General features: G+C 31.6%; 1 protein-coding gene across 4 annotated transcripts in view; it reads left to right on the top strand.

The window, feature by feature from the left end:
* Positions 1–23,256, top strand: part of LOC129917217 (uncharacterized) — a 97,276-nt gene extending 74,020 nt beyond the window's left edge. For all 4 annotated transcript variants that reach the window (XM_055997618.1, XM_055997615.1, XM_055997617.1 and 1 more), the window contains 4 exons: positions 18,637–18,815; positions 18,930–19,106; positions 19,765–19,879; positions 20,012–23,256. In XM_055997618.1, the coding sequence (XP_055853593.1) occupies positions 18,740–18,815; positions 18,930–19,106; positions 19,765–19,879; positions 20,012–20,150 (507 nt within the window). In that variant the 5' untranslated portion in view covers positions 18,637–18,739 and the 3' untranslated portion in view covers positions 20,151–23,256. The remainder of the gene's footprint in view (positions 1–18,636; positions 18,816–18,929; positions 19,107–19,764; positions 19,880–20,011) is intronic.
* The last annotated feature ends 627 nt before the right edge of the window (positions 23,257–23,883 follow it).

Raw genomic sequence — 23,883 nt, 5'->3', positions numbered from 1 at the left:
ATTGCAAGGTGCACAATAGGGTGTTCGTTATTTTAAAATAATAAGAATTTCTATGCTCCTAGGATCTTATATGGTTGGAAATAAACTAAAAAAAGTATTCCCCAAGTTTCAAGTCTCTAACTTATTTCTAACCCGTGCCGCCAAGCGGTTGAAATTTCTTATGGGAATAACATAGGGTTTCTTGGACCTTGTTCGATCAATTTTAAATTCGAGCCAAACCATTCGTTCAAAAAATTTAAAACTTTACAGACTCAAATTTAATAAGTGTAGCTATCATGTGAAAATTTTTCAGATTTTTAATTGTTATAATTTTAGAGATTTAGCTTGGTAAAAAAAGTCATTTTTTCAGACTTTTTCAAAAATCGCTTTTCACACGTTTAATGCCAAAAACTTAAAAAACATACATTTTTATTCACAAAATGAAAATTTTTCAGATTTTTAATTGTTATAATTTCAGAGATTTAGCTTGGTAAAAAAAGTCATTTTTTCAGACTTTTTCAAAAATCGCTTTTTACACGTTTAATGCCAAAAACTTAAAAAACATACATTTTTATTCACAAATAAGCATAGCATGTATATTTAAAATGCAAATTCAATTCATAGTTATATAAAAAATTAGTTGTGTATTCATTTTTCAAGTCACATCGATATTCAAAAAACGTGTTCCCGATTTAAGAAAAAGTACTGTAGTAAATAAATAAAAAACTAGTTAATTATATAACTTTGAATTAAATATAAATTTTAAATATACATACTACGCTTATTTGTGAATAAAAATGTATGTTTTTTTAATTTTTTGACATTAAACGGGTAAAAAGCGATTTTTGAAAAAGTCTGAAAAAATGACTTTTTTTACCAAGCTAAATCTCTAAAATTATAACAATTAAAAATCTGAAAAATTTTCACATGATAGCTACACTTATTAAATTTGAGTCTGTAAAGTTTTAAATTTTTTGAACGAATGGTTTGGCTGGAATTTAAAATTGATCGAACAAGGTCCAAGAAACCCCATGTTATTCCCATAAGAAATTTCAACCGCTTGGCGGCACGGGTTAGAATTAAGTTAGAGACTTGAAACTTGGGGAATACTTTTTTTAGTTTATTTCCAACCATATAAGATCCTAGGAGCATAGAAATTCTTATTATTTTAAAATAACGAACACCCTATTGTGCACCTTGCAATTCACACCATGAAAAGCCACATTTTCTATTTACGAAAATATAGCATAGATTCCGCAGTTTTGGTCAAATTTAATAAAAAAAATACGCCAATTTGTGCCTAAATGTATGTTCTTTCAGAATATAACCTTACTTTATTTTTTTGTTTGTTTTATTTTGCAAAAAAAATTGGGTAAAGTTGAAAAAATTGGGGAAAAAATCACTTTTTCAAGATTTGTGGGATAAAAACCTACACTTAATTTGTTTAAACAATAGACTTATATACATCATTCAAAAGGTCTGGAAATCCTCTTTCCAAAAACGTATAACATATTGAGAGTTGCTAGAAAAATGACTGAAATATTGATAGATTACATCGTAAGGTCTGTTAAAATGGTTTTTTGTAAATAAAAAAAAAATGGAGGGTTCCAAAAATATAACAAAAATATTTTTATGCATTATTCGACCATACGAACAACCTAGACTATGTTATTTCTCGGGTGTATTTTCAGTGTCGCACCGTGTAATGGGTCAAGTCCATTTAAAATTTGTGTATTATTTTGAACTTTGAGAAGCTTTTTCTCAGGTAAAGGAACTTTTGAAATAAATGTTTTTCAGATCAATAGCTCTATATCTCCAGAATTTCTTTCTTTTATACCTACTACATATTTGATTTTAAATGAAACGCTTAATTTTTAAGACCTTAAAACATCCAGCCTATAGAGAAGTGAACTTGACACATTATTATTCTGAATGCCTCATATAATAGCAAGTACAAAATGATGACTAAAACGGTCTAAAAACAGAAAAATATGTCAAAAATGTCTTCCGGAGCGTTTAATTACTTTTTACATTATAGTCATTGAAATGAAAAATAAATAAATCCCAGGCCAAAAATTAGTTTACTTGAACTGGCATACAAAAATTTAATAATCTTTGTAAGATGAAAAAAAAACAGCTTATTTCCTGAACATAGCAATAAAGTTTATTGAAATAATAGCATTCTTATATACAATTTGAATAACCCAATTTTCATTCCAACTCAAGCTCAAGCTCTAAAGTTGTGTAAGTATATGTGAATGTGTTTGTGAATGGGTTCTTGATTGTTTTAAACATCTCATTAGAAAGATGGTTTCGGTTAAACAGACTGCGCCTCCACTCCCTTTACCACTCATAATTAAATGGGGATGCAAACACCCATATAAAAGGCGCAACCACGAAATGCCTCTGACACCTCTAAAGCCTCACCCAAGAGGAACTTTAATTAGAAATCCATGTTGGTTGCGGAAATCCTCCCTTATTGTCGAGCTTTCGAGCACATCAACAAAAAAAATACAAAAACTTTTGAAAAGAACTAATTCTTTTTTCGTATCCTTGGTGAGATTGAAGGGAAGGTGCAGGTTTAATATATGTGAAGCAATATACCATACCATATACTAAAATCCCTAACGACGAACGACAACGTCAACGACAAGTTGTAATGACGAGGAGCGCAATCTTGAACCGCGTTCTAATGCTATTGTGGCAAATTGCAAATTAAGTTAATTAATATTTTGTCACTAGGGAGAAAGCGCTACAAATGCGCGACACTGCTTCTTAATTTGTGTTCTCTTTTCGATGATACTTGACGGAGGCATGGCTGCTATAGCCTAAGGCACCTACATTGAATCCCCATTTTGTCCTTAATAGCTTGGTTTTTGTTGTAGCAATTAACTCGGACCAAAGTGAGACTAACCAAATTGTTTATAGAGTATATCTTACAAGTTGTTTTTTCATACACAAAATCTCAACCATCGACTACGCTGCCAAAGTGTTGATCCTTTATGTTTTGATTGCTTTTTGTCTTCAGTTAGAAAAAAAAAATTAACTTAGTTAGGATTTTTTTTAATTTTCTCTACAAGTCCTGGAAAAGTGAAGTATTTAGTTGTATTGAAACTACTTGTTCTTTAAGAAAAATGTTCTTTTTGGAAGAAATCGGTGAAAGTGAGCCCGATGGGAATCGATAAGAAAATTTTTTGCTTGAAGCATATTTCAATAAATGGTATTGATTTAACATTTTCACTGTGATATTTGTATCAGGACAAATATAAAAATATTTTCACCGAAGACCGATTGAAGCTGAAAGGAGAATGGGCCTTTTGGACGTTGAGCGGCCATTAATGAAATTGGTATCAAATGAAAGAACTATAGCTTAGGGAACTTTTACATTGGAAGTTTCACTGTATTGCTTTAAGAATGCAAGATATTGCAATATTAGTACTGTTGATGCATCGTTTAATGTGTGAAGGAAAAATTTAATTATATTTTTATTTTAAATACATATATAATATGAAGCTCTTTCATTTTCCCTGACCCTAAAGATATTGATGATGAAAATCCGACCAATAGAACTCATAATACAAGATTTTTAAGACAACCACTTTTGTTTTTGTTCGCCAGTTTTTCAATCGATTCAAACTAACAAAAAATTGAACATCAAAACTCTCAAAATAGGCTTGAAATTGTTATTTAAAAAAGCTAATAATTTGGGTTCTAGTGTTCTAGATCTAGAGTAGTGAAAAATGACAGAGTATCATAATATGCACTTAAAATACAAATCAAAGTTACAACATTGAAACAATCTGCATAAAGTGTTAAATGCAAAAATGCATTTTATCCGTTTCTGAAGGATACAACTTCTGTAAAACATATGTAAGACTTAATAACATCATAAAATAATAAATTCATTATTGGCCGCGTAACGTCCACGTTCCGTACAAATTTGCCAATTCTCCTTTGAGAATATTAACTAGGACACGTTTTAATAAGAACTGAATGATTTCTTCGTTGTTGCGCTAGTGCTCGTGATTATCTGCTTAGTCTTCTAAAGTCACTAGGCCTTAGTTGGTTCTTCCGTACAAAGAGCATAGTCTCTTCGTCATCTGCGGTTCCAACGCTTGTCTTCAATGACACTCCCTTTGTAAGCTCTGTTGAGAAAGCTAATCTCCTTGCAAAGCAGTTCGCTGCCAACTCTACACTGCCAGATAGTGTCATGACTCCTCCAGTACTTGAGTGTGTAAATGGTTCCATGGGACGAATCTTCTTTCGCACTCGTACAGTGGCAAGAGTCCTGAAAGACCTTGACATACACAAATCCGCTGGCCCGGATAGTATCCCTCCCATCGTTCTGAAGAGGTGTTCTTCCACGCTGGCAAAACCACTGCGTAAGCTTTTTCATCTGTCCTACTCTACTGGACTCGTTCCGAGTGGATGGAAAACCGCATTTGTCCAGCCTGTCCCTAAAAAAGGCGAATCCTCCTCACCCTCCAACTATCGACCAATTGCACTCACGTCCCTTCTTTCCAAGGTCATGGAAACGCTGATTAACTTCCAGCTTAAGAAATATCTTGAAGAACGGAAGCTTCTTAATGACCGGCAGTACGGCTTTCGTAGCAATAGGTCCACTGGTGATCTGATGGTATATCTCACCGAACAGTGGAACAAATCTTTGCATCGTTTTGGAGAAAGCAAGATTATTGCGCTTGATATTTCAAAGGCATTTGATAGAGTTTGGCATCAAGCTCTCTTATCGAAAATGCATGCATTCGGTATCGATAATTCTCTTCTTCATTGGATTAGAAATAACCTTTCGGGCCGTTCAATACAAGTCGTATTGGATGGTGTGCTGGTAAACGCTGGTGTGCCCCAGGGCTCCGTTTTGTCTCCGACACTCTTTCTCATTTTCATAAGATTTTCTTGTCATTCATGGATGGTCATCCTTCTTTTTAGCTGATTGGGAGTGGATTGTGTTTGTATCCAGTTGTATATTTTTAGCTTCTTAGTAGACTATCATATACCTGAAATATTTCTGCCACTGTCGATCGAATGTAATTTCGATGCATATCATCAAAAGTTTCCTTTTGAAGGTGACCGTTACCGATTCTTCTAATAGTATTTTGGCTGTTATTTTTGAAACTGATTTCTGTTGTTGTTCGCCCGTCTACAGTCTACTAAAGACCAAAAGTTTGCCTACTAACTTCGTGGTGGTGAATCGGATTCCTTATTATTTATAGCATGCAAAAAGTGTGGTAATATTGTTTTCAACTCTCTGGACACTGGACTGCCAAGGCTGGCACTGCTAATGAGGCGTAAGTTCAAAAATAGTCTTAAAACGAAAATTCTGTTGTCCAAGGTCATCAGGCTGTAGAGGAGTAATGACCCAAGCTTCAATCTTTAAGTGACTCCTACTTTGATGGACCTAACTGTAGATTCGTAGTTTAGTAATGCAACGAAGAATTGTTCAATTATTTGGACTTTCTGAATAAGTTTTTCTATTAGACCGAGAGCCCAGAGCAGATTTTGGGAGTTTTTGGATAACCGAAAATGAGTCATATGTATGTGTAGGTAATACCGTCCTGATGAAGAATTCGAAAGTCTGGCAGGTTTATTTCACGGCATTCTATGGTTTATGGGGAGTTGAAAAATGCATTTTTTCCGATTTTTGTGTCGAGTATATAACCACTTTAATTCATATAGAGCCGATAGAGGGCGATACCTTGATTGCAAAAAGTTCGGTCCCAGACGTTTTATTCGCGGCATTACCCCCGCCAGACGTCCTTGAAGAGTCGCGAAATGGCGATTTTCATACAAAAGTCAGAATATTATTTTTTGCAAGATATATAACCGTCTGGTGGTACCTATTAAAAAATCACCACTACCCCCTGATAGAAAATAAATTAGTGCCAGACGTTTTAACCACGGCATTACCCCCGCCAGACGTCCTTGAAGAGTCGCGAAATGGCGATTTTCGTACAAAAGTCAGAATATTATTTTTTGCAAGATATATAACCGTCTGGTGGTACCTATTAAAAAATCACCACTACCCCCTGATAGAAAATAAATTAGTGCCAGACGTTTTAACCACGGCATTACCCCCGCCAGACGTCCTTGAAGAGTCGCGAAATGGCGATTTTCGTACAAAAGTCAGAATATTATTTTTTGCAAGATATATAACCGTCTGGTGGTACCTATTAAAAAATCACCACTACCCCCTGATAGAAAATAAATTAGTGCCAGACGTTTTATCCACGGCATTACCCCCGCCAGACGTCCTTGAAGAGTCGCGAAATTGCGATTTTCATACAAAAGTCAGAATATTATTTTTTGCAAGATATATAACCGTCTGGTGGTACCTATTAAAAAATCACCACTACCCCTTGATAGAAAATAAATTAGTGCCAGACGTTTTAACCACGGCATTACCCCCACCAGACGTCCTTGAAAAGTCCCGAAATAACGACTTTTGCATGAAAATCGTTATTTCGCGACTCTTCAAGGTCGTCTGGCGGGGGTAATGCCGTGGTTAAAACGTCTGGCACTAATTAATTTTCTATCAGGGGGTAGTGGTGATTTTTTATTAGGTACCACCAGACGGTTATATATCTTGCAAAAAATAATATTCTGACTTTTGTATGAAAATCGCCATTTCGCGACTCTTCAAGGACGTCTGGCGGGGGTAATGCCGTGGTTAAAACGTCTGGCACTAATTTATTTTCTATCAAGGGGTAGTGGTGATTTCTTAATAGGTACCACCAGACGGTTATATATCTTGCAAAAAATAATATTCTGACTTTTGTATGAAAATCGCCATTTCGCGACTCTTCAAGGACGTCTGGCGGGGGTAATGCCGTGGTTAAAACGTCTGGCACTAATTAATTTTCTATCAGGGGGTAGTGGTGATTTTTTATTAGGTACCACCAGACGGTTATATATCTTGCAAAAAATAATATTCTGACTTTTGTATGAAAATCGCCATTTCGCGACTCTTCAAGGACGTCTGGCGGGGGTAATGCCGTGGTTAAAACGTCTGGCACTAATTTATTTTCTATCAGGGGGTAGTGGTGATTTTTTATTAGGTACCACCAGACGGTTATATATCTTGCAAAAAATAATATTCTGACTTTTGTATGAAAATCGCCATTTCGCGAATCTTCAAGGACGTCTGGCGGGGGTAATGCCGTGGTTAAAACGTCTGGCACTAATTTATTTTCTATCAGGGGGTAGTGGTGATTTTTTATTAGGTACCACCAGACGGTTATATATCTTGCAAAAAATAATATTCTGACTTTTGTATGAAAATCGCCATTTCGCGACTCTTCAAGGACGTCTGGCGGGGGTAATGCCGTGGTTAAAACGTCTGGCACTAATTTATTTTCTATCAAGGGGTAGTGGTGATTTCTTAATAGGTACCACCAGACGGTTATATATCTTGCAAAAAATAATATTCTGACTTTTGTATGAAAATCGCCATTTCGCGAATCTTCAAGGACGTCTGGCGGGGGTAATGCCGCGAATAAAACGTCTGGGACCGAACTTTTTGCAATCAAGGTATCGCCCTCTATCGGCTCTATATGAATTAAAGTGGTTATATACTCGACACAAAAATCGGAAAAAATGCATTTTTCAACTCCCCATAAACCATAGAATGCCGTGAAATAAACCTGCCAGACTTTCGAATTCTTCATCAGGACGCTATTACCTACACATACATATGACCCATTTTCGGTTATCCAAAAACTCCCAAAATCTGCTCTGGGCTCTTAGACTATATGCTTTTTCAATATTCAAAAAGTATTCAACGAAAGCTTGACTGCTGTTGAGTGATTCCAAGACCTACAGAGAAAAATTTCTTATGACATTTTGCTGCTTCACTCCGTATTGTCTGGTATTCAATGCAAAATGTCTTGAGTTCTCGGTGATGGATATTTTGTAAGCGATTTTTCAGTCGTTTCCTTTGTGCTTTGGAAACAGCTAGGTAGTTCCAAACCTTGAACTGCACTGTATCAGTGTTGGTGCTAAGATGGCTCTGTTGCTGTTAACAACTGGTTGGCTTATGTTAATGATGCTGACACAGAATAGCTCTTGAGTTTTATGATAAGAATGTGTAACTTATTCTAAATACATAGAGACGAAATCTTATTCCACTAATATAATTCAGTCATTTGGTAGTTTTACCAGAAAAGTTTTTCGGGACTTTATAGATTTTGATGTCCATTTTTCCGAACTTCAACTTTGCCACTTTGTATATTGGAAAGATGGAGTCCAAATGCATTTCCCTTTCATTTCCGATCAATTTCTTATTATACAAAATGTAATTTTAACCTGAAATAGGATTATTTCTTTGAAACCCTCTTCATAACAATAAAGTTTTCTATGGGCCAACCTTCAAGAACGAAGATTCGGTAGTCGAAGGTATTAATGCGTAAACCAACATCTGATGATAAACAGAATATTCAATAGGAAAAATTAACCTTTGAACTATTTGCTAGTCCTACTTACTTAGAATGCAGATTTGAACTAATATTACCATTCAATTCATTATAATTCACGTCATCGTTCATATTTTCACATTTATCACAAAATATTAACTTTTTGCTAGACAAATATGTAATTTAAAAGTAAAAAAGGTGGGAAACTGATTTATGACAATTGTTTCCGGAAGTTTCAGGTACTCATGCTTCCCTTATACACACCCATCGCACCACAGCCACAACTTACTTAAGAGTGAAAAGTGTATTCCGGACTATAATGAAGCCTCTATTCTTAAAGAAAAAAAAAAAAAATTGTGCACATCAGCTAGCTATAATAGCTTTGTAATACTGATGGTAAATTCTACAATGGAAGAAGCCAACTCAATGTCGACCACGCTATTCTGTCCTCCTCCCTATAGCCGACCAAGAAGGAGGCATATCAAAGTGAATGTGCCCCATAGATATAAAGAGTAAATCTAGAGTATATAAATTGCAAGGGGCCAAGTCGGAAAGTATCTTGGAGAATTCAATTATACTGACTATACAAAGGAAACACGTTTTGTGCGCTTTTATTAGTTGTATTTTGCCCCATAAAAGTTCCTTAACATGTTTGGTTATTAAGAGAAAAGTTTACTTGCTATGGTTTTATAAATTTACTTTTAACTTTACTCAAATGATGCAAAACGAAAGAAAAGAAGAAGAAAACGTTTGGCCATGAATAGAGTTTTTGTATAAAGTTTTAGTAATATTGATGTTTATTGGGATATATACCTACCTATATTATAGGGATTATACTTAAAAAAGAAGAGCGAACGCGAAAAGTTAATTTGGAAAGAGGAAATTTATTTAGGAAAGTTGATTTATGAAATCGGAACAAGAAATCTAAAACTTTAAAAAAGTTTTTTTTTTTAAGTGAAATAGTTAAAATCTCTTTAAAATTTTACACCTTATACTTGAGAAGATTTATTGAAAAAAAAACAACAACTTGGTGATTAATAAACGGAGATAAAAAAATTATTTATCTGTAAGGGGATTTATGTGTTTTTTATTGTTTTTTAAAAAGAAATATTGGCCTTTCACTTTGCCAACCTGTCATTCCATCATTAACTAACCCGGTTATAAATATTGATACAAGACTGAAGGTAACAAATAAAGCATTTGTTGCACAATGCACACTTCTCAATAAAGTGTGTGTGAATAGTAAATTTTAAAAAATATGATTCCCAAAGTTTTAAGTCTAAATCGTGATTTAGTTTTGAATGTACCCATACAAAAAAAAAAGATAAATTACAGGTTTTCTTGAAATATTTTACTTAAGAGTTCGATACACTGTTAAAGTTGTCAGAAAATTATCAAAATTGACAAATGTGTGTGAGTGCCTTTGAAAACCTTACTATGACTTCTTAGGTACAACGATTTAATAACCATTTCCTTAAAATTCCTAATTCTTGAAAATACCAAGGACATAATCGAATGAATTGCAAAAAGTATCAACCAAATAAGACTCTCTATAAAAGGTTCAAGGTTAAAACCTCCATTGGTTCGCCTTAAGATAAGAGTCCTTTATTTCTCATTAATAATAAAGAATAACCAAAATCCTTATTCTTAGAATAAATCAAAATGAATTTGCATTCCGATCAATTTATTAATAAAAGACTTTGCCTTCTACTCAAAAAGGCCATTAATATTATATTTTCCTTCTATGATATTTACATACCACTAATATTAAACAAAAAAAAAAGAAAACCAGGGCTCTCCTATTTTGTGTATTTTATTTGCATTTGAAATTGCTATTTTAAATGAAAATTTTTAATTAAAATGTTAGCTTCATCTTGAGGAAGAAACTTCATTTCATATGAGAAATTGTTTCTAGTAGCTACAGTTTTAATCATTGCATATTCATTATTTTGAAGTGTAAAATCCTTCTCCGAGGAGCATCATGTACATTGTACAATATACTTGGTATCTTATGTTAATCGAGCTAAATTCATAGCCCAAGAGCAAGCAACTGACACTATCCCTCATTTAAGTCTATGGTATAGTATATACATACACAAAGAAAAATATAATGCAGCACTAAGAAAATTAATTGTGTCAAATGTATAAAAAGAATTTAATATTTTAAAGTTTAGTTATAAATAAGTTTAATATAAAAATCGATTTCTTTCTTATCGGTTTATTAGATTGAATTCGAAATCTTGAAAATATTTGATAAAAGCGAATTTCTTTGAGTGAGAAGTATGACACACAATCTTTTATTTGTCAGTGATTTGATTGATTTTATAAAATCAACAACATTAAATTATTAAATAATGTTTCTTAAATCTTAAGTAATCGCCATATGTTTGTTGAATCACGTTCAGAAAGTACTACCTTCTGAAGCAATATGGTTAGTGCAATGAACTATCACGCCAGAGATCTGGGTTCGAATCCAGCCTCCGCATGTCCGCATCCAAAGGACATTTTTTTTTAATAATTTACACATTGCTCGAAGCTTTTCTTTCTTTGAAAATAAACAAAATGGTGGCCTCTGATAAATTTACTTTTGATTTTTCAAGAAAAAATTCCACTGAATAGAAGTTTTAGTACAAAAACAAAAGACTAGATTTTTAGGCCTTCAAAAAGAAGCATACAATTTATATATGCATTAATAAAAAACCCTTTAAGTCATAACCTCATAATACATATACATAAATTATGTCCTATATGTCTTATATACATGTTTTTTAAATCTACCATTTATTTCTACACAGTGCACCCCTGCAGCCAGAATAAATTTGATGCCCACTTTTGATTTTTGATTCTTATTGCAAATGAATTGTTCTTGCCAAATTTGCCTTTTTGAAAACAGGGGCCTATTTCTCGGCGTGCTACATCATTTCCATCAGATACATCAACGACTTTAAACTTCAATATCTCCGTCCCATCGGGCCTCACGGATAATATTTCCTAATGTTAAATGGAGCTTTACTATTGGTTTTTAGGGTCCTCGATGTAGTAAATGTAGCTGATGTAGTTGATGTAGCTTGTCGAGAAATAGCCCCCAGCTTACGAAAATTTGAACTGAAACTCAATTAAAATAAAATGCACAACGGGGTCGCACGTACTTGCTCTTGCTTGTTCAAAACACTTTTATGTTAGTTTACTTGTAGATTTTAAGAGCTGCCTCTATATTATTATTATGGAACTTTATTCATATATTGATACATTTTTTTACATTGTTTAAGTTAAACATTTGTCACATTTAAGCATGGCCTTAGCCGTCTGCCGAGCTGCCTCTACATACATTTTAAAGAAATTTTGTCGATGTTGGGGAAGAGGCGACATTAAGGGCGAAATTTTGTTAAATAATAATTTTTTTTTTTGTTATTTTTAAGTAAAAAGTGTTTTGTTAAGTTTAATTTGTTAGATATTATCTAACTGTAAATACAGGAAAATAATAAGCTTGTTTAAAAAAAACCTCACTTATAATAAAAAAAAATAATAACTGTACCTACTAACTTTTTCTGAATTATTAGTATGTTTACATACTTATAATTAAGAAAAAGTTAAATGTTAAATTAACTTCGTCATTATAAATGTTCTTTTTTTTCAGTGTTCATACAAATTTTATTAGATTTCCAATTTTCCATCCTTCATCCTTTGACCCTACGAGAGCATGAGCTGAACTTAAATCAATTTTCTTCTTAGTGCTGACATTTTGCTATAGTACTTAACTCATAGTCAGACAAATATCACATCTCCTACAGTTTATACGAACATTACATATACATACATATACCAACCATAAAGTGATCATAAATGCACTGCATATCCTTTATGTGGTCCTCTCAATTTTATTAAAGCTAATATAGAAATAAATTGTATGCGTAAAGGCTATGGTTCATGAGCTCTAAAATACTTAAATGAGCTAAAATTATATTTTCAATATGCACTCATATGATTGTGTATCATGAGTACTCTGATTGACTATATAAACTTCAAGTAATTTTGGAGCGAATAGCGCATTCAAACATTTAAGGCAGTAATGATTTTACTCTACATAATCGACTGGTCTATTTTAAATATGAATAAGGACTAGCTGTGCTTTAGCGAATGCTTAAGGTATTACTGAATTTGAGAAAAATATCAACTTGAGTAACGACTATAAATTACGCCTGAATCTAGACCCGTATTTTGATATTCTGTAATATGCGACAAGAAATATTCCTTTAATGTCTAAAATTTCCTACAAAAAAACAACAGAAATTTAATGTTTCCAAAAAAAAAAAGAAAAATTTGTGGCTAGTGCACGTGATTAATATATAACTGCGGTAACGGTTAACAATATTAAAATATGATAAAAAAAATTTCAAAAAAAAAAAACAAATTTAGTTCACATTTTTGTCTGCAACTTTGAATTATATTGTCTTTGTTGTGAAAAGTTAATTTAGTTTCTATTCTTTTGTCACAAAAATGTACTAAGAGTATACTCCTGCACCTCTACGTAATGAATTTTTGAATAAAAGAAGGACGAGACAAGAGCTAGACTTTTAAGGATACATTATTCTTTGGATTTTGTTTTTCTAAAGCAAAAACTTGGGTATCTTGTCGTCATGTGTGGTTATGAATAAAAGATGAACAAACTAGATTGTTGGCAAAATTGCTTTGCACTTTTAAAAGCAATTTACATGCTTTGAAATCTCATTTAGCAGCGTTGGAATATTTTTTTGTTTTTTGTAAACCATTAAAACTTGAAAAAAAAAATTGCATGCAGATTAACTGGCTGAAATAAAAACAAATATAAACATTTAAACATTATGTTTTTAAATTGCTCCAAATAAAACTTTAAAAGTCTATTTTAATATAAATAAATAAAGTCTAAATACTCAAGGAATAGAAATTCTTTTGGCTGAAATCTACCGTGAATATCAAATATTAATTAATTGCAAGAAAATAAAAACACACAATTTAAATGCTAAATAGTTTTATTTTTTAAATCTACTTACTTCCTGGTAAATTTTGTAGTTTTTCTCTAGAAATAACTTATTGGAAAATTTTGTGGTATGTAATTTAATTTAAAATAACAAATAAGCCGGTTTTTTATTTTGCTAAAAATCGGGTTTTTCCCTTTAAAGTGTGAAAAAATTAAATTTCGAAAAACTACTCGACTTTAATACGTTTATAAATACATAAACTGTGAGCAATATTTGAAAACAGTACGGGTGTTTTCATAAACGTCTGCCTAACTTAGGCCTGCGTTAGTCGTGTTCATAAAGTCAGATCTGCGATCGGACTAACTTAGTCCAACTGCAGTTCTGCTGTTCATAAACGTCAGCATGTCGTCAACATCGGGCAGATTGCGCAGCCAAAATTTTATTGCTGCAGAACTCAAAAAGAAATTTATTTGACTCTTGATTCGATTTTTTTTTGTTAATAAATGTAAATATTGTTAAAACAAATGAAAAGTAAACATATTAATTAGGGTGGTGCAAAAAATGTTTCTTTTTTCATTTTTCGAAAAATTTAAATTTTAATGGCACAGAAAATTTCGAAATCGTGTTTTTTGAGAAAAGGAGTTTATATTAATTTTTGTCTTATTAGGGTGGCTCTAAAAAATGTTATCTTCTACAAATGCTTGAATTATCCAAAAAAAATCAACGTGGATATTGTTTTGACCAAATTATCGAAGAAAAAAAAAAATTCCATTAGGGTGGTTCAAATTTTTTTTTTTAATTAATTACAAAAAAAATTATTTTTCACTGCAGAGAAAGTTTGTAAAACATGGTTTATAAATATAATGTAAAATTGGGGTAGGTATTTTCGACTTAGGGGGCTCAGAAAAATGGTATAGGTATTTAACATTTACGCTTGGAATTCAACCGAATTCAATTTAATTAATTTGGCATGAATTTAATATTACTATAGCAAAAACGCACTTAACAAATTTTCTGTGCACTAAAAATCATTTTTTTTTTCAAACGCATAAAAAATAGAAGAAAGTATTTTTTTTTAGCCACCCTAATGTAACACGGTTTACAAATTTTTCGTGTTATTAAAAACAATATTTTCGGGAACTGAAAAAGAATTTTTTTTGGCTTAAACAAAACTCATTCTATGGTAATTTTTTTATATTTTTTTTCTGACGTTTATGAACACTCAGTGACTGCTGAAAATTGTACAAACGCAGGCCTGCAATTATTCTGCAGAATTGGTGTGTTCATTAATGCAGCAAAGCAGAAAGACGATTGGACCGACGCAGATTTCCGACGTTTATGAAAACACCCTACCTTTGCACAACAAATAATGTATTCCTATTTAGTTTATGATAAATGAATGTAAACATCTTTGGAAGAATCTAATCTAAGAACTCCCATTTTACTCCAGTCAAAGCGTCATTTGACCTTGCGATGAGAGGCACTGTCTGTTTTTATTTCATGGATCGATGGGGGTATATTTAAAAGGCTTAAACCCAATTTCTCACCACCTGATCATTCTTTTTAGCGGAGTTATTCACAAAAATGCATTTTTTGGGATATTTTACTTCTAAGCTAATATCTTTGCTCCAGATTATCGTAGACCAAAAAATAAACATACATTCTCTTCCTTATAATATTTTCTATCGTTATATGTAATTTCATTGTATTTGAGTGAGTAAATATAAAATGGCAGCCATTTAAAGTCAAATTCCTGTTGTTAAAAAACACATTTTTGTCATTATTTCGAAAAAAGCTTATATCATGATTGACATTTTTCTAACCTATTTTGTAGCCCTGTTCATGTCCTGCATTTTACAGAAAAAATGAGCTCTTTATCACCAAAGATGGCCGAGCTATTGATAAATGAACGCATGCAAAACCGGTGCGAAAACACTCAAAAATATCGTTTTTTGGGAATAACTCGACTTCAGAATGTCCTACGGCAAAAAATAAAGCAATGAATTGTTCGTTACAACATTTTCTATCAATTTAATGCACAATCTTTTTGTTGAAACAAATAAAAAATAAGTAATATTAAGTCAAAGTCGTTTTTTTGTTTAGCAAACTCTTGCCTTATTATTTTGCAAACGGTGCGAGTATTGGCTAAGAAAATAAAATATTATTGTAGTCCTTTAAATTACCTACAATTCAAAAAAAAATTTAGCTTTCTACGACCCACGGGAGCCGAGCTATTATAATTTTAAGAAAGCATTAATCCGTACGAAAACTCAAAAAAATTTCCCTTGTTTATGATTCGAATACTAGTTCTCAGTGAGAGGGGTTGTTTTCATTGTTTCTTGTTATAAGAGAATTTGTCTTATGTTTTTTCGTTGGTCATTTGGACCTTTTTTAAAAAATTAATTACTCGGCTCGTGTGGGTCGTAGAGAGCTAATTTTTTTTTTAAATTGTAGATAATTTAAAGGACTACAATAATATTTTATTTTAATAGCCAATACTCGCACCGTTTACAAAATAATAAGGCAAGAGTTTGCTAAACAAAAAAAACGACTTTGACTTAATATTACTTATTTTTTATTTGTTTCAACAAAAAGATTGTGCATTAAATTGATAGAAAATGTTGTAACGAACAATTCATTGCTTTATTTTTTGCCGTAGGACATTCTGAAGTCGAGTTATTCCCAAAAAACGATATTTTTGAGTGTTTTCGCACCGGTTTTGCATGCGTTCATTTATCAATAGCTCGGCCATCTTTGGTGATAAAGAGCTCATTTTTTCTGTAAAATGCAGGACATGAACAGGGCTACAAAATAGGTTAGAAAAATGTCAATCATGATATAAGCTTTTTTCGAAATAATGACAAAAATGTGTTTTTTAACAACAGGAATTTGACTTTAAATGGCTGCCATTTTATATTTACTCACTCAAATACAATGAAATTACATATAACGATAGAAAATATTATAAGGAAGAGAATGTATGTTTATTTTTTGGTCTACGATAATCTGGAGCAAAGATATTAGCTTAGAAGTAAAATATCCCAAAAAATGCATTTTTGTGAATAACTCCGCTAAAAAGAATGATCAGGTGGTGAGAAATTGGGTTTAAGCCTTTTAAATATACCCCCATCGATCCATGAAATAAAAACAGACAGTGCCTCTCATCGCAAGGTGAGGCCCTTTTTTCCGACGCTTTGACTGGAGTATTTCAGAAAATCTTATAAATATGACTGAAAGTGTTTAATTCTGCAAACCGCTGAAATTGAATTGAATACAGAGGCACTTTTACTCAATTTTTTCTTTTCGATTCTCATAATTTGAGCTTAGAAAAATTAAAGAAAAAAGTACGTATACACCACAGTGTACTTAATAAAAAGTTGTTAGAATCATATTTTGTAAAAATATATCACAACAAAAACATTACTGTTAAAAAAAGAGCCAAGTTCACCTATATTGAAATTATGCTGGCACAAAAAGTATTGAGATGTAAAAGTGTACCAAGTTCTTAAGTTTGGGTTCAAATTCGTATCAATAAAATTTTGATTGTTCTCTTGACAATTTTTCTTTTAATTACCGATTTTTAAAGTTATTTCAAAAATTGCCAAGTAAACAATCAAAATTTTATTGATACGAATTTGAACCCAAACTTAAGAACTTGGTACACTTTTACATCTCAATACTTTTTGTGCCAGCATAATTTCAATATAGGTGAACTTGGCTCTTTTTTTAACAGTAATGTTTTTGTTGTGATTTCACTTCTTTTTGCAAGGTATGGCTGAAATTCTCAAACTTTAAATTTTTTCCTTTGTATAAACTACCAGCTCTACCATTCTACCAAATTTCAGGATTCTACGATAATCAGAATGGCTCTATAATATTTTATGAAAATTCAGCGGAAATGGGCGGTTGCCACGCCCCCTGGCTGAAATTCTCTTACTTTAAATTTTTTCCTTTGTATTTACTACTAGCTCTACCATTCTACCAAACTTCTTTTTGCAAGGTATGGCTGTAGAATTGAAAATCTCTATATTTGATGAAAATTCAGTGAAAATGGGCGGTTGCCACGCCCCCTGGCTGAAATTCTCAAACTTTAAATTTTTTCCTTTGTATAAACTACCAGCTCTACCATTCTACCAAATTTCAAGATTCTACGATAATCAGAAGAGCTGTATAATATTTTATGAAAATTCAGCGGAAATGGGCGGATGCCACGCCCCCTGAATTGAAAATCTCAAATTTTCGATTTTTTCCTTTGTATACACCACAAGTCCTATCACCATGTAAAATTTCAAGCTTCTACGTTAACGGGAAGTTCTCCATAATTTTGATGATCTGTCAGTGAGTGAGTGAGTGAGTCAGTCAGTCAGTTACGGTTTTTGCGATTTTTGAAGCCCTATATCTCAGAAACTACTCATCGTAAGAGGCTGAAATTTTGTGAGGTGTTTGGTTTTGACCAGCTCAACAAATGTAGTTTGAAATGTTTAGCATCTTTGGTATGAAAGTTAGAGGGGGGTCGAAAATGGCCTGAATTGTTTCCTGTAAATAAGGGTGTAGTGCCAAAGTTGCTAGAGAACTTGGCTGGGCACTACCGTGCCCCTTGATTTGTAAAATTTCGGTTTTAATTTGATTAAAGCCAGAACCATAATAAGCGGACGGAGTCATAAGCTACTGCCAATTGTTGTTGTTTTCTTTGTATTTTCGATAAGTTTTCATCCGTCGAGGGCGGTTGCCAGCGCTGTTCCCCTTCGTTTCATCCGACGCTTCAGTCAATTATAGTTAAACGCATTTTGGACTACAGGTCAAAAAAACTCTATGAAATTGAATATTATTCATAAAGTCCACAAAACATAAACAAAAGTTATGAAATTATTTTCATTCTTTTAGTTTTCTGTTTTCTTTCTTCTTAGAGGAGTGCTATGTATATAATTTGTAAGTTTCATCTAAGTTTTTTTAACACAAAAAATATTTAAAATTTTTTTTTTTAATTTTTGAAAAAATAAAAAAAAAAGTTATCGTTTGTAACCACGGATTACGTCCAAACATTAAAGTTATAAATATTGTTAATATATTTAATTCGAAGCCAATTCCTTGAGTTTTTGGAACAAATAGTTAGGCTGGAATTTAAAATTTATTGTTGGCAATACAAAACAAATACAAATTGCTAATTTTATAAAATAAAATCCGTCCTACTATACATACACTTATCTCTTACTTTAAAAAAAATCTCTTTTCACATCTTTTGTTAAATTTTGTGCTTTATTTTATTTTTTCAGATAACAACTCTGAGAATGAATTTTGACTTGAAAATACAAATCAGCTGAATATAGTCCTTGAATCGAACCACGAAGTAACAACAATATATAGCAAGCAACTAGAATGACTCAACCCGTCGATTTACATATTCACATACTTAGCTTTTTTACAGTGGCATTTGCAGTCCTCATCCACAAAGGTAGGTATATCTTGATTGTATTCTATACAAACACATACTTATACATCCTTATCTATTTCAATTAATCTGAATATTCTGCTCCTTTCATTGTTTGCGACCCCGAATGTGGTTCAGCCAATTGCATAGACTGTTTCAAGTGTGTTTCCTACAATGGAGCGAATAAGGCGTGCGATGATCCTTTCCACAATAACTATACCACAGAAATACTGGAATCACCCTGCATGGGTGGCCGCAAAGGACGTGATGGACTATTTCCAGCTACAGCCTGCATCAAAATCGCCGGTTATTACGGTTGGTATCTACATATATATAAATATGTGTAGTGTGTATCTACCTACATATTTTGTTCTTTAAAATCTTTGCAATTTCTATACCAGGCTTGCCAAATTGTTTCATTTCAAAACTTTTAAAAAGGAAAATATATAGAGTTTCTCATAATGAATTTGGTAACTTATTCATCCCAAATCTTCACTTATTTTTTATATTGCTACAAATTAATTAACAGTTTGAAGTTTCCAGAAAATAAATTTTCAACTTTTATTTAGAACAGCACCCTGAATTTGGCATTCGTCAAGCACGAAAGATGCTGTATCCTTAGGAAAATTGGAAACTAGTTGGTTCACTATGGCGTATACGTGTTTTTTTTTTTTTTAGTAAATATTATATTTGTTGAATTTGTATTCGTTTTTGATTATAAAACTGCAAGATAATTATACCTTAGCAGGTTCATCCAGATTCCATCTCTAGGAGGTTCACAGGTTGACAGACAGACTTGAAATGATTTGCCATACTTTTGAAATTTGGTTATGATTTTGTATAACTATTTTGCAAATTCCCTATAAAAACATTTATTTGAAATATATGTTAAGCTCTTTGGCAAGCCTGTTTATTTATAAAGGTGTATGTAAATATTATGCATAGTTATACATTGTCATTGTTGTTATTGCAGATGATACCGGTGAAACAATTACAGTACGAGGATGTGCTCTGGATAGCGGAACTCTAACGACAGATACAGAAATTATTCGCATGTCTCATTGTGGCAAGTTCTACTATGACGACAGGTAACAATTATTATTCCTTTTTCATTATACATACTCGTATACTCCAATACCATTTTTTTTTGTTTCAACTAAATGATAACTACTACCTGGGGGCGAACTCTTTAAGTAAAATGAATTTTCAATTCCCTACAGGTATGTTCATGGATGCCTGCAGAGTTGTAACGATGCAGATGCATGCAACACGGCACCAGCAGTAAGAATACAACCTCAACTACTGCAATTTCGAATATTAATATTGACGATGGCAACACTCTCGAGACTATTCAGATAGCACACATGGAATTTGTAGTGTTTTTGTTAAGTTTTTTTTTTACTTTAATATTTTATTTTTAATTTAAGAGAATATAATTATATATTATTAATTTTACCGTAACGAAAAGCGTTGTAGTTAGATTTTTGCACAAAATAATGTGATTTAATTTTAGAATATTAGTTATCGTAAATAATAACTAATAATTAAGTGTTGATAAATTACATATATTATTCTTTTGTTTTTTGTTAACTTAAAAAGTATATAATTACAAATACAGAATTTAATTGTTATTTATTTTAAATAAGTTTGGTTGGGTAAAAGTTAAAATTATATACCTACAGATAAGAAATTTAAGCGGATCAAAAGGAATATAGTTGTAGGAATTTTCGTTTTATAAATATTTATAAATAAAAAAAAAAGAAAATAAAAATAAAAAATACGATAAAATAGAAATAGAAAATCAAAATAAATAAATGCAGGTAAAAACAAAAATGCTATTTGGTTAATGTAAATATGTAACTATAATTAATAACCGTTTAGTAGGTAGATAGGTGATAAATTAAAAGGTGTGACATTCTTTATTTTAAATAATTTGTTTTTGATTTTAAAGGAACGAGGGTAGAGTAAATATTATAAATTAAAACTCAAAATTCTGTATAAATGATCAAATATTTTAGCAATACAAAATTTAATATATTAATAACATAATAAGTAAGTAATATCAAATTTCGTTTTATCAATGATCTAAAGATTTCGATGGTTTAATTTAAAAACATTTCACTCAGACACCTAGATTATTTTATTTTAAAGAATAAGCCTTCAGATCCAAAAGGCTTTTAACATTAAGCTCATTGTTTTGCAAAAATGAAGTTAAACCTTATGAAAAAAATAATTCACCATATTACAAACAAATTTCACAGTGTTTGAAATTAAGTTCATTCATTTCGAAACCAAATTCACTTTTATGTATGCCAGTCAAATTCGCCTTTTGAAAATCCACTGCATGAATTTATCAATAAAGGAGAATGGACAAATTAACATAGAACATGGACGTAGCGCAGCCGTGGATTCGTATATTTTTGATGTATGTAATTAAAATATTGCCCAGAAATTGTATCTTTCTGGTGTACTTCACAAACAGATAAAATGCATTTTTGGATTTAAGACTTTAGAAAGACTGCATCTATGTTATCACTTCAACGTGTATCTTAATGGCAACATAATATATGGTGATCTGTCATTTTCTCTGTGCCTGAAGACCTTTATCTTGAATATCTCACCAAATAGAATAACAAATATATGCTTTTTAAAACAACAGTTTCGGGTCAATTTTGAGAGTTTTATTGTTCAATTTATTGTTAGTTTGAATAATATAAAAACTCTCGAACAAAATCTCAAAGTAGTGGGCTTAAAAACCTTATATTTTAAGTTTATTGAAGATTTATGTTTTCAGACTTAGAACAAAATGACATGACAAAATTTCATATTTAAAATAAGAATATAATTCAATTTGTCCTTCAGACATTGCACGATGCATTAACAATACTAATTTTGCTATATCTTACGTTCTTAATGCGCCCATTTAAAAAGTTTTTCTTAAGTTACAGCTCTTTCATTTGATACCAATTTCCTTTAATGGCTGCCGAACGTCCAAAATGCACATTCCCCTTTAACTTAATTCAAATTTTAATATGAGAGCTGAAGCTCTGTAATTTTTTTCTTGAACTGAGGAACTTAATTTTGGCGCTCTGATGGATAGAACTGGAGCATATACATATACAACTTTAAAAGTAGTGACTATATACTGGGTGTCCCAAAAGAAATGGATCAAACAAAATTTGCTGATAGGCCAACTTTAGGGCTCTCAGAATTTGGTAACTTGTTCATTCCAAATCCTTATCGTTTTCGATTTAATGCAGTTTTTGTGACATTTCGAAAAATCCCGACTTTGCAACAGTATTTTGCTTTTTCCGCTCATAATTGATTTTTGTTTTTTACAATTCTTTCACTAAAACATTGTCTAATAATAAGAAATAATTAATAAATCAAAATATTTTTTATTTCATACGCCATTTTGCTGCAAGTTAATTAGTTCCATGTTTTAAAAAAAAACTCATTTTCTTACTTTTATTTCAGAGCAAACCCCTGAAAAAAATTTGTTAATATTCTTCTGTACATTCACTCATGTTGGGAACTATGTTAAAATCTAATTTATGGGAAAACTAATCAACTTTTCAATGGATTTTTAAAAAAAAATAACTTTCAATTAACAACGGTTGGCATCGTTCTATGTTTTCAAAACTTTTCATAAAAAAGTAAAAAGATATCGAAATTTAATTTGTAGGTATACACTATCAATTGATATTTGTAAATCGTAATAAGGTTCATAATCTCCATGGGATTGAATAGTATTTTCAGGTGCACACTTTATGTTTTAGTTTTTGCGTCCATTTTGGCTGTATTAAAAAAAACTGTGGTCGCTATTACAAGCCAACCCCAATGTTACAAATACGGATACGAATCCCAAAAAAAATTCCCTGGTTCCTATTGTACCTACTTCAAATATTTCCTACGAAACTCTGAATTTGGTACTTTTTTCAGATTAAATCAGTATCTGTAATAGAAAGATTTCGCAAAACCATTAAGCCTACGTAGATAACTTCAAACTTTAGTTTCAGAAACTTTGATAAACTCGTTTTGTCAAAAAATAAGCTTTAAAAATTATGACCATCAACACTGATAAATTTCGGTACTTTTTTTTAAATATTTTTTTGCAATAATATAAAACACTCTGTTTTAAAGATCAGAACAAATTGGTTTAGCAAATAGTCTGCTAAAATCGACAAGTTGCTGGCCCTAACGGCGATATATTAATATGCAGAGAATCTTAGAATTGAGACCTCCCGAAATGTTGTTTAAAAATTAAATAAAATCGTTTTGAACATATTAAAATCAGATCATTTGAAAATCTAAAAAGAAATCCACTTGTTGATTGTTATGATAATAAGATTTGAGCTCACTTCCTATTTACCTTATTTTACCTTAAGTTGTTAAATATTAATACGTACTCTCCTCGGAGTTCTTTTTTTATAGATCTAGTTTAGTTATTCAAAAGAACGTCACGCCAAATTAGACCAGTGCCAATCCGGTTTTCAGAGGGCAAAAGTTGAACAAATTATTAGCAGCATAAGGTTGGTGGAAAAATTTAGGATATATGGTATATGAAAGGGGAAAAATAAATTGCCCACAAAAAAATTGGGGGAAAGGGGGTGAGTGGGCGAAAAAGTGGGGTGGGTGTCAAAAATCATGGTTTTTTACGATTTCTGTCAAAACTAGACGTCCTACCGAAAAAAGTCAAATGCAAAAGTTGTAGGTAGTATAAATGTCTACAACTTTTACTCAAACAATTTTTTTCTATAACCTCAAAAATATTGGAAAAAATGCAAAAATACGATTTTTTGATTTTTTATTTTTATCTTTTACAAAAATTTTTGGATTTTAACAAAACTTGGTTAAAAACTACTTTGTTATGTTTTCTATCTATTAAACATTTTTTTTGAGCAAAAATTGAATTTTTGGATTTTTGACGAATTTTATTTGAAAAAATAGCCTATTTTTCAATCAAAAAAGTTACCGAAAAAATTTTTGATATTTGAAAAGTTTGAAATGAAATTATTTAGATTAAAACCTATTATTTAAGATTGTGTGGAAAAACTATACTTTTGTTTTAGAAAATATTGAGAAAAATTGA

The sequence above is a fragment of the Episyrphus balteatus genome, chromosome 3 (assembly GCF_945859705.1).
Source record: "Episyrphus balteatus chromosome 3, idEpiBalt1.1, whole genome shotgun sequence".
NCBI classification, from domain to species: domain Eukaryota; kingdom Metazoa; phylum Arthropoda; class Insecta; order Diptera; family Syrphidae; genus Episyrphus; species Episyrphus balteatus.
The sequence above is the reverse complement of the archived record's forward strand: the minus strand, read 5'-3'. Positions and strand labels throughout refer to the sequence as shown.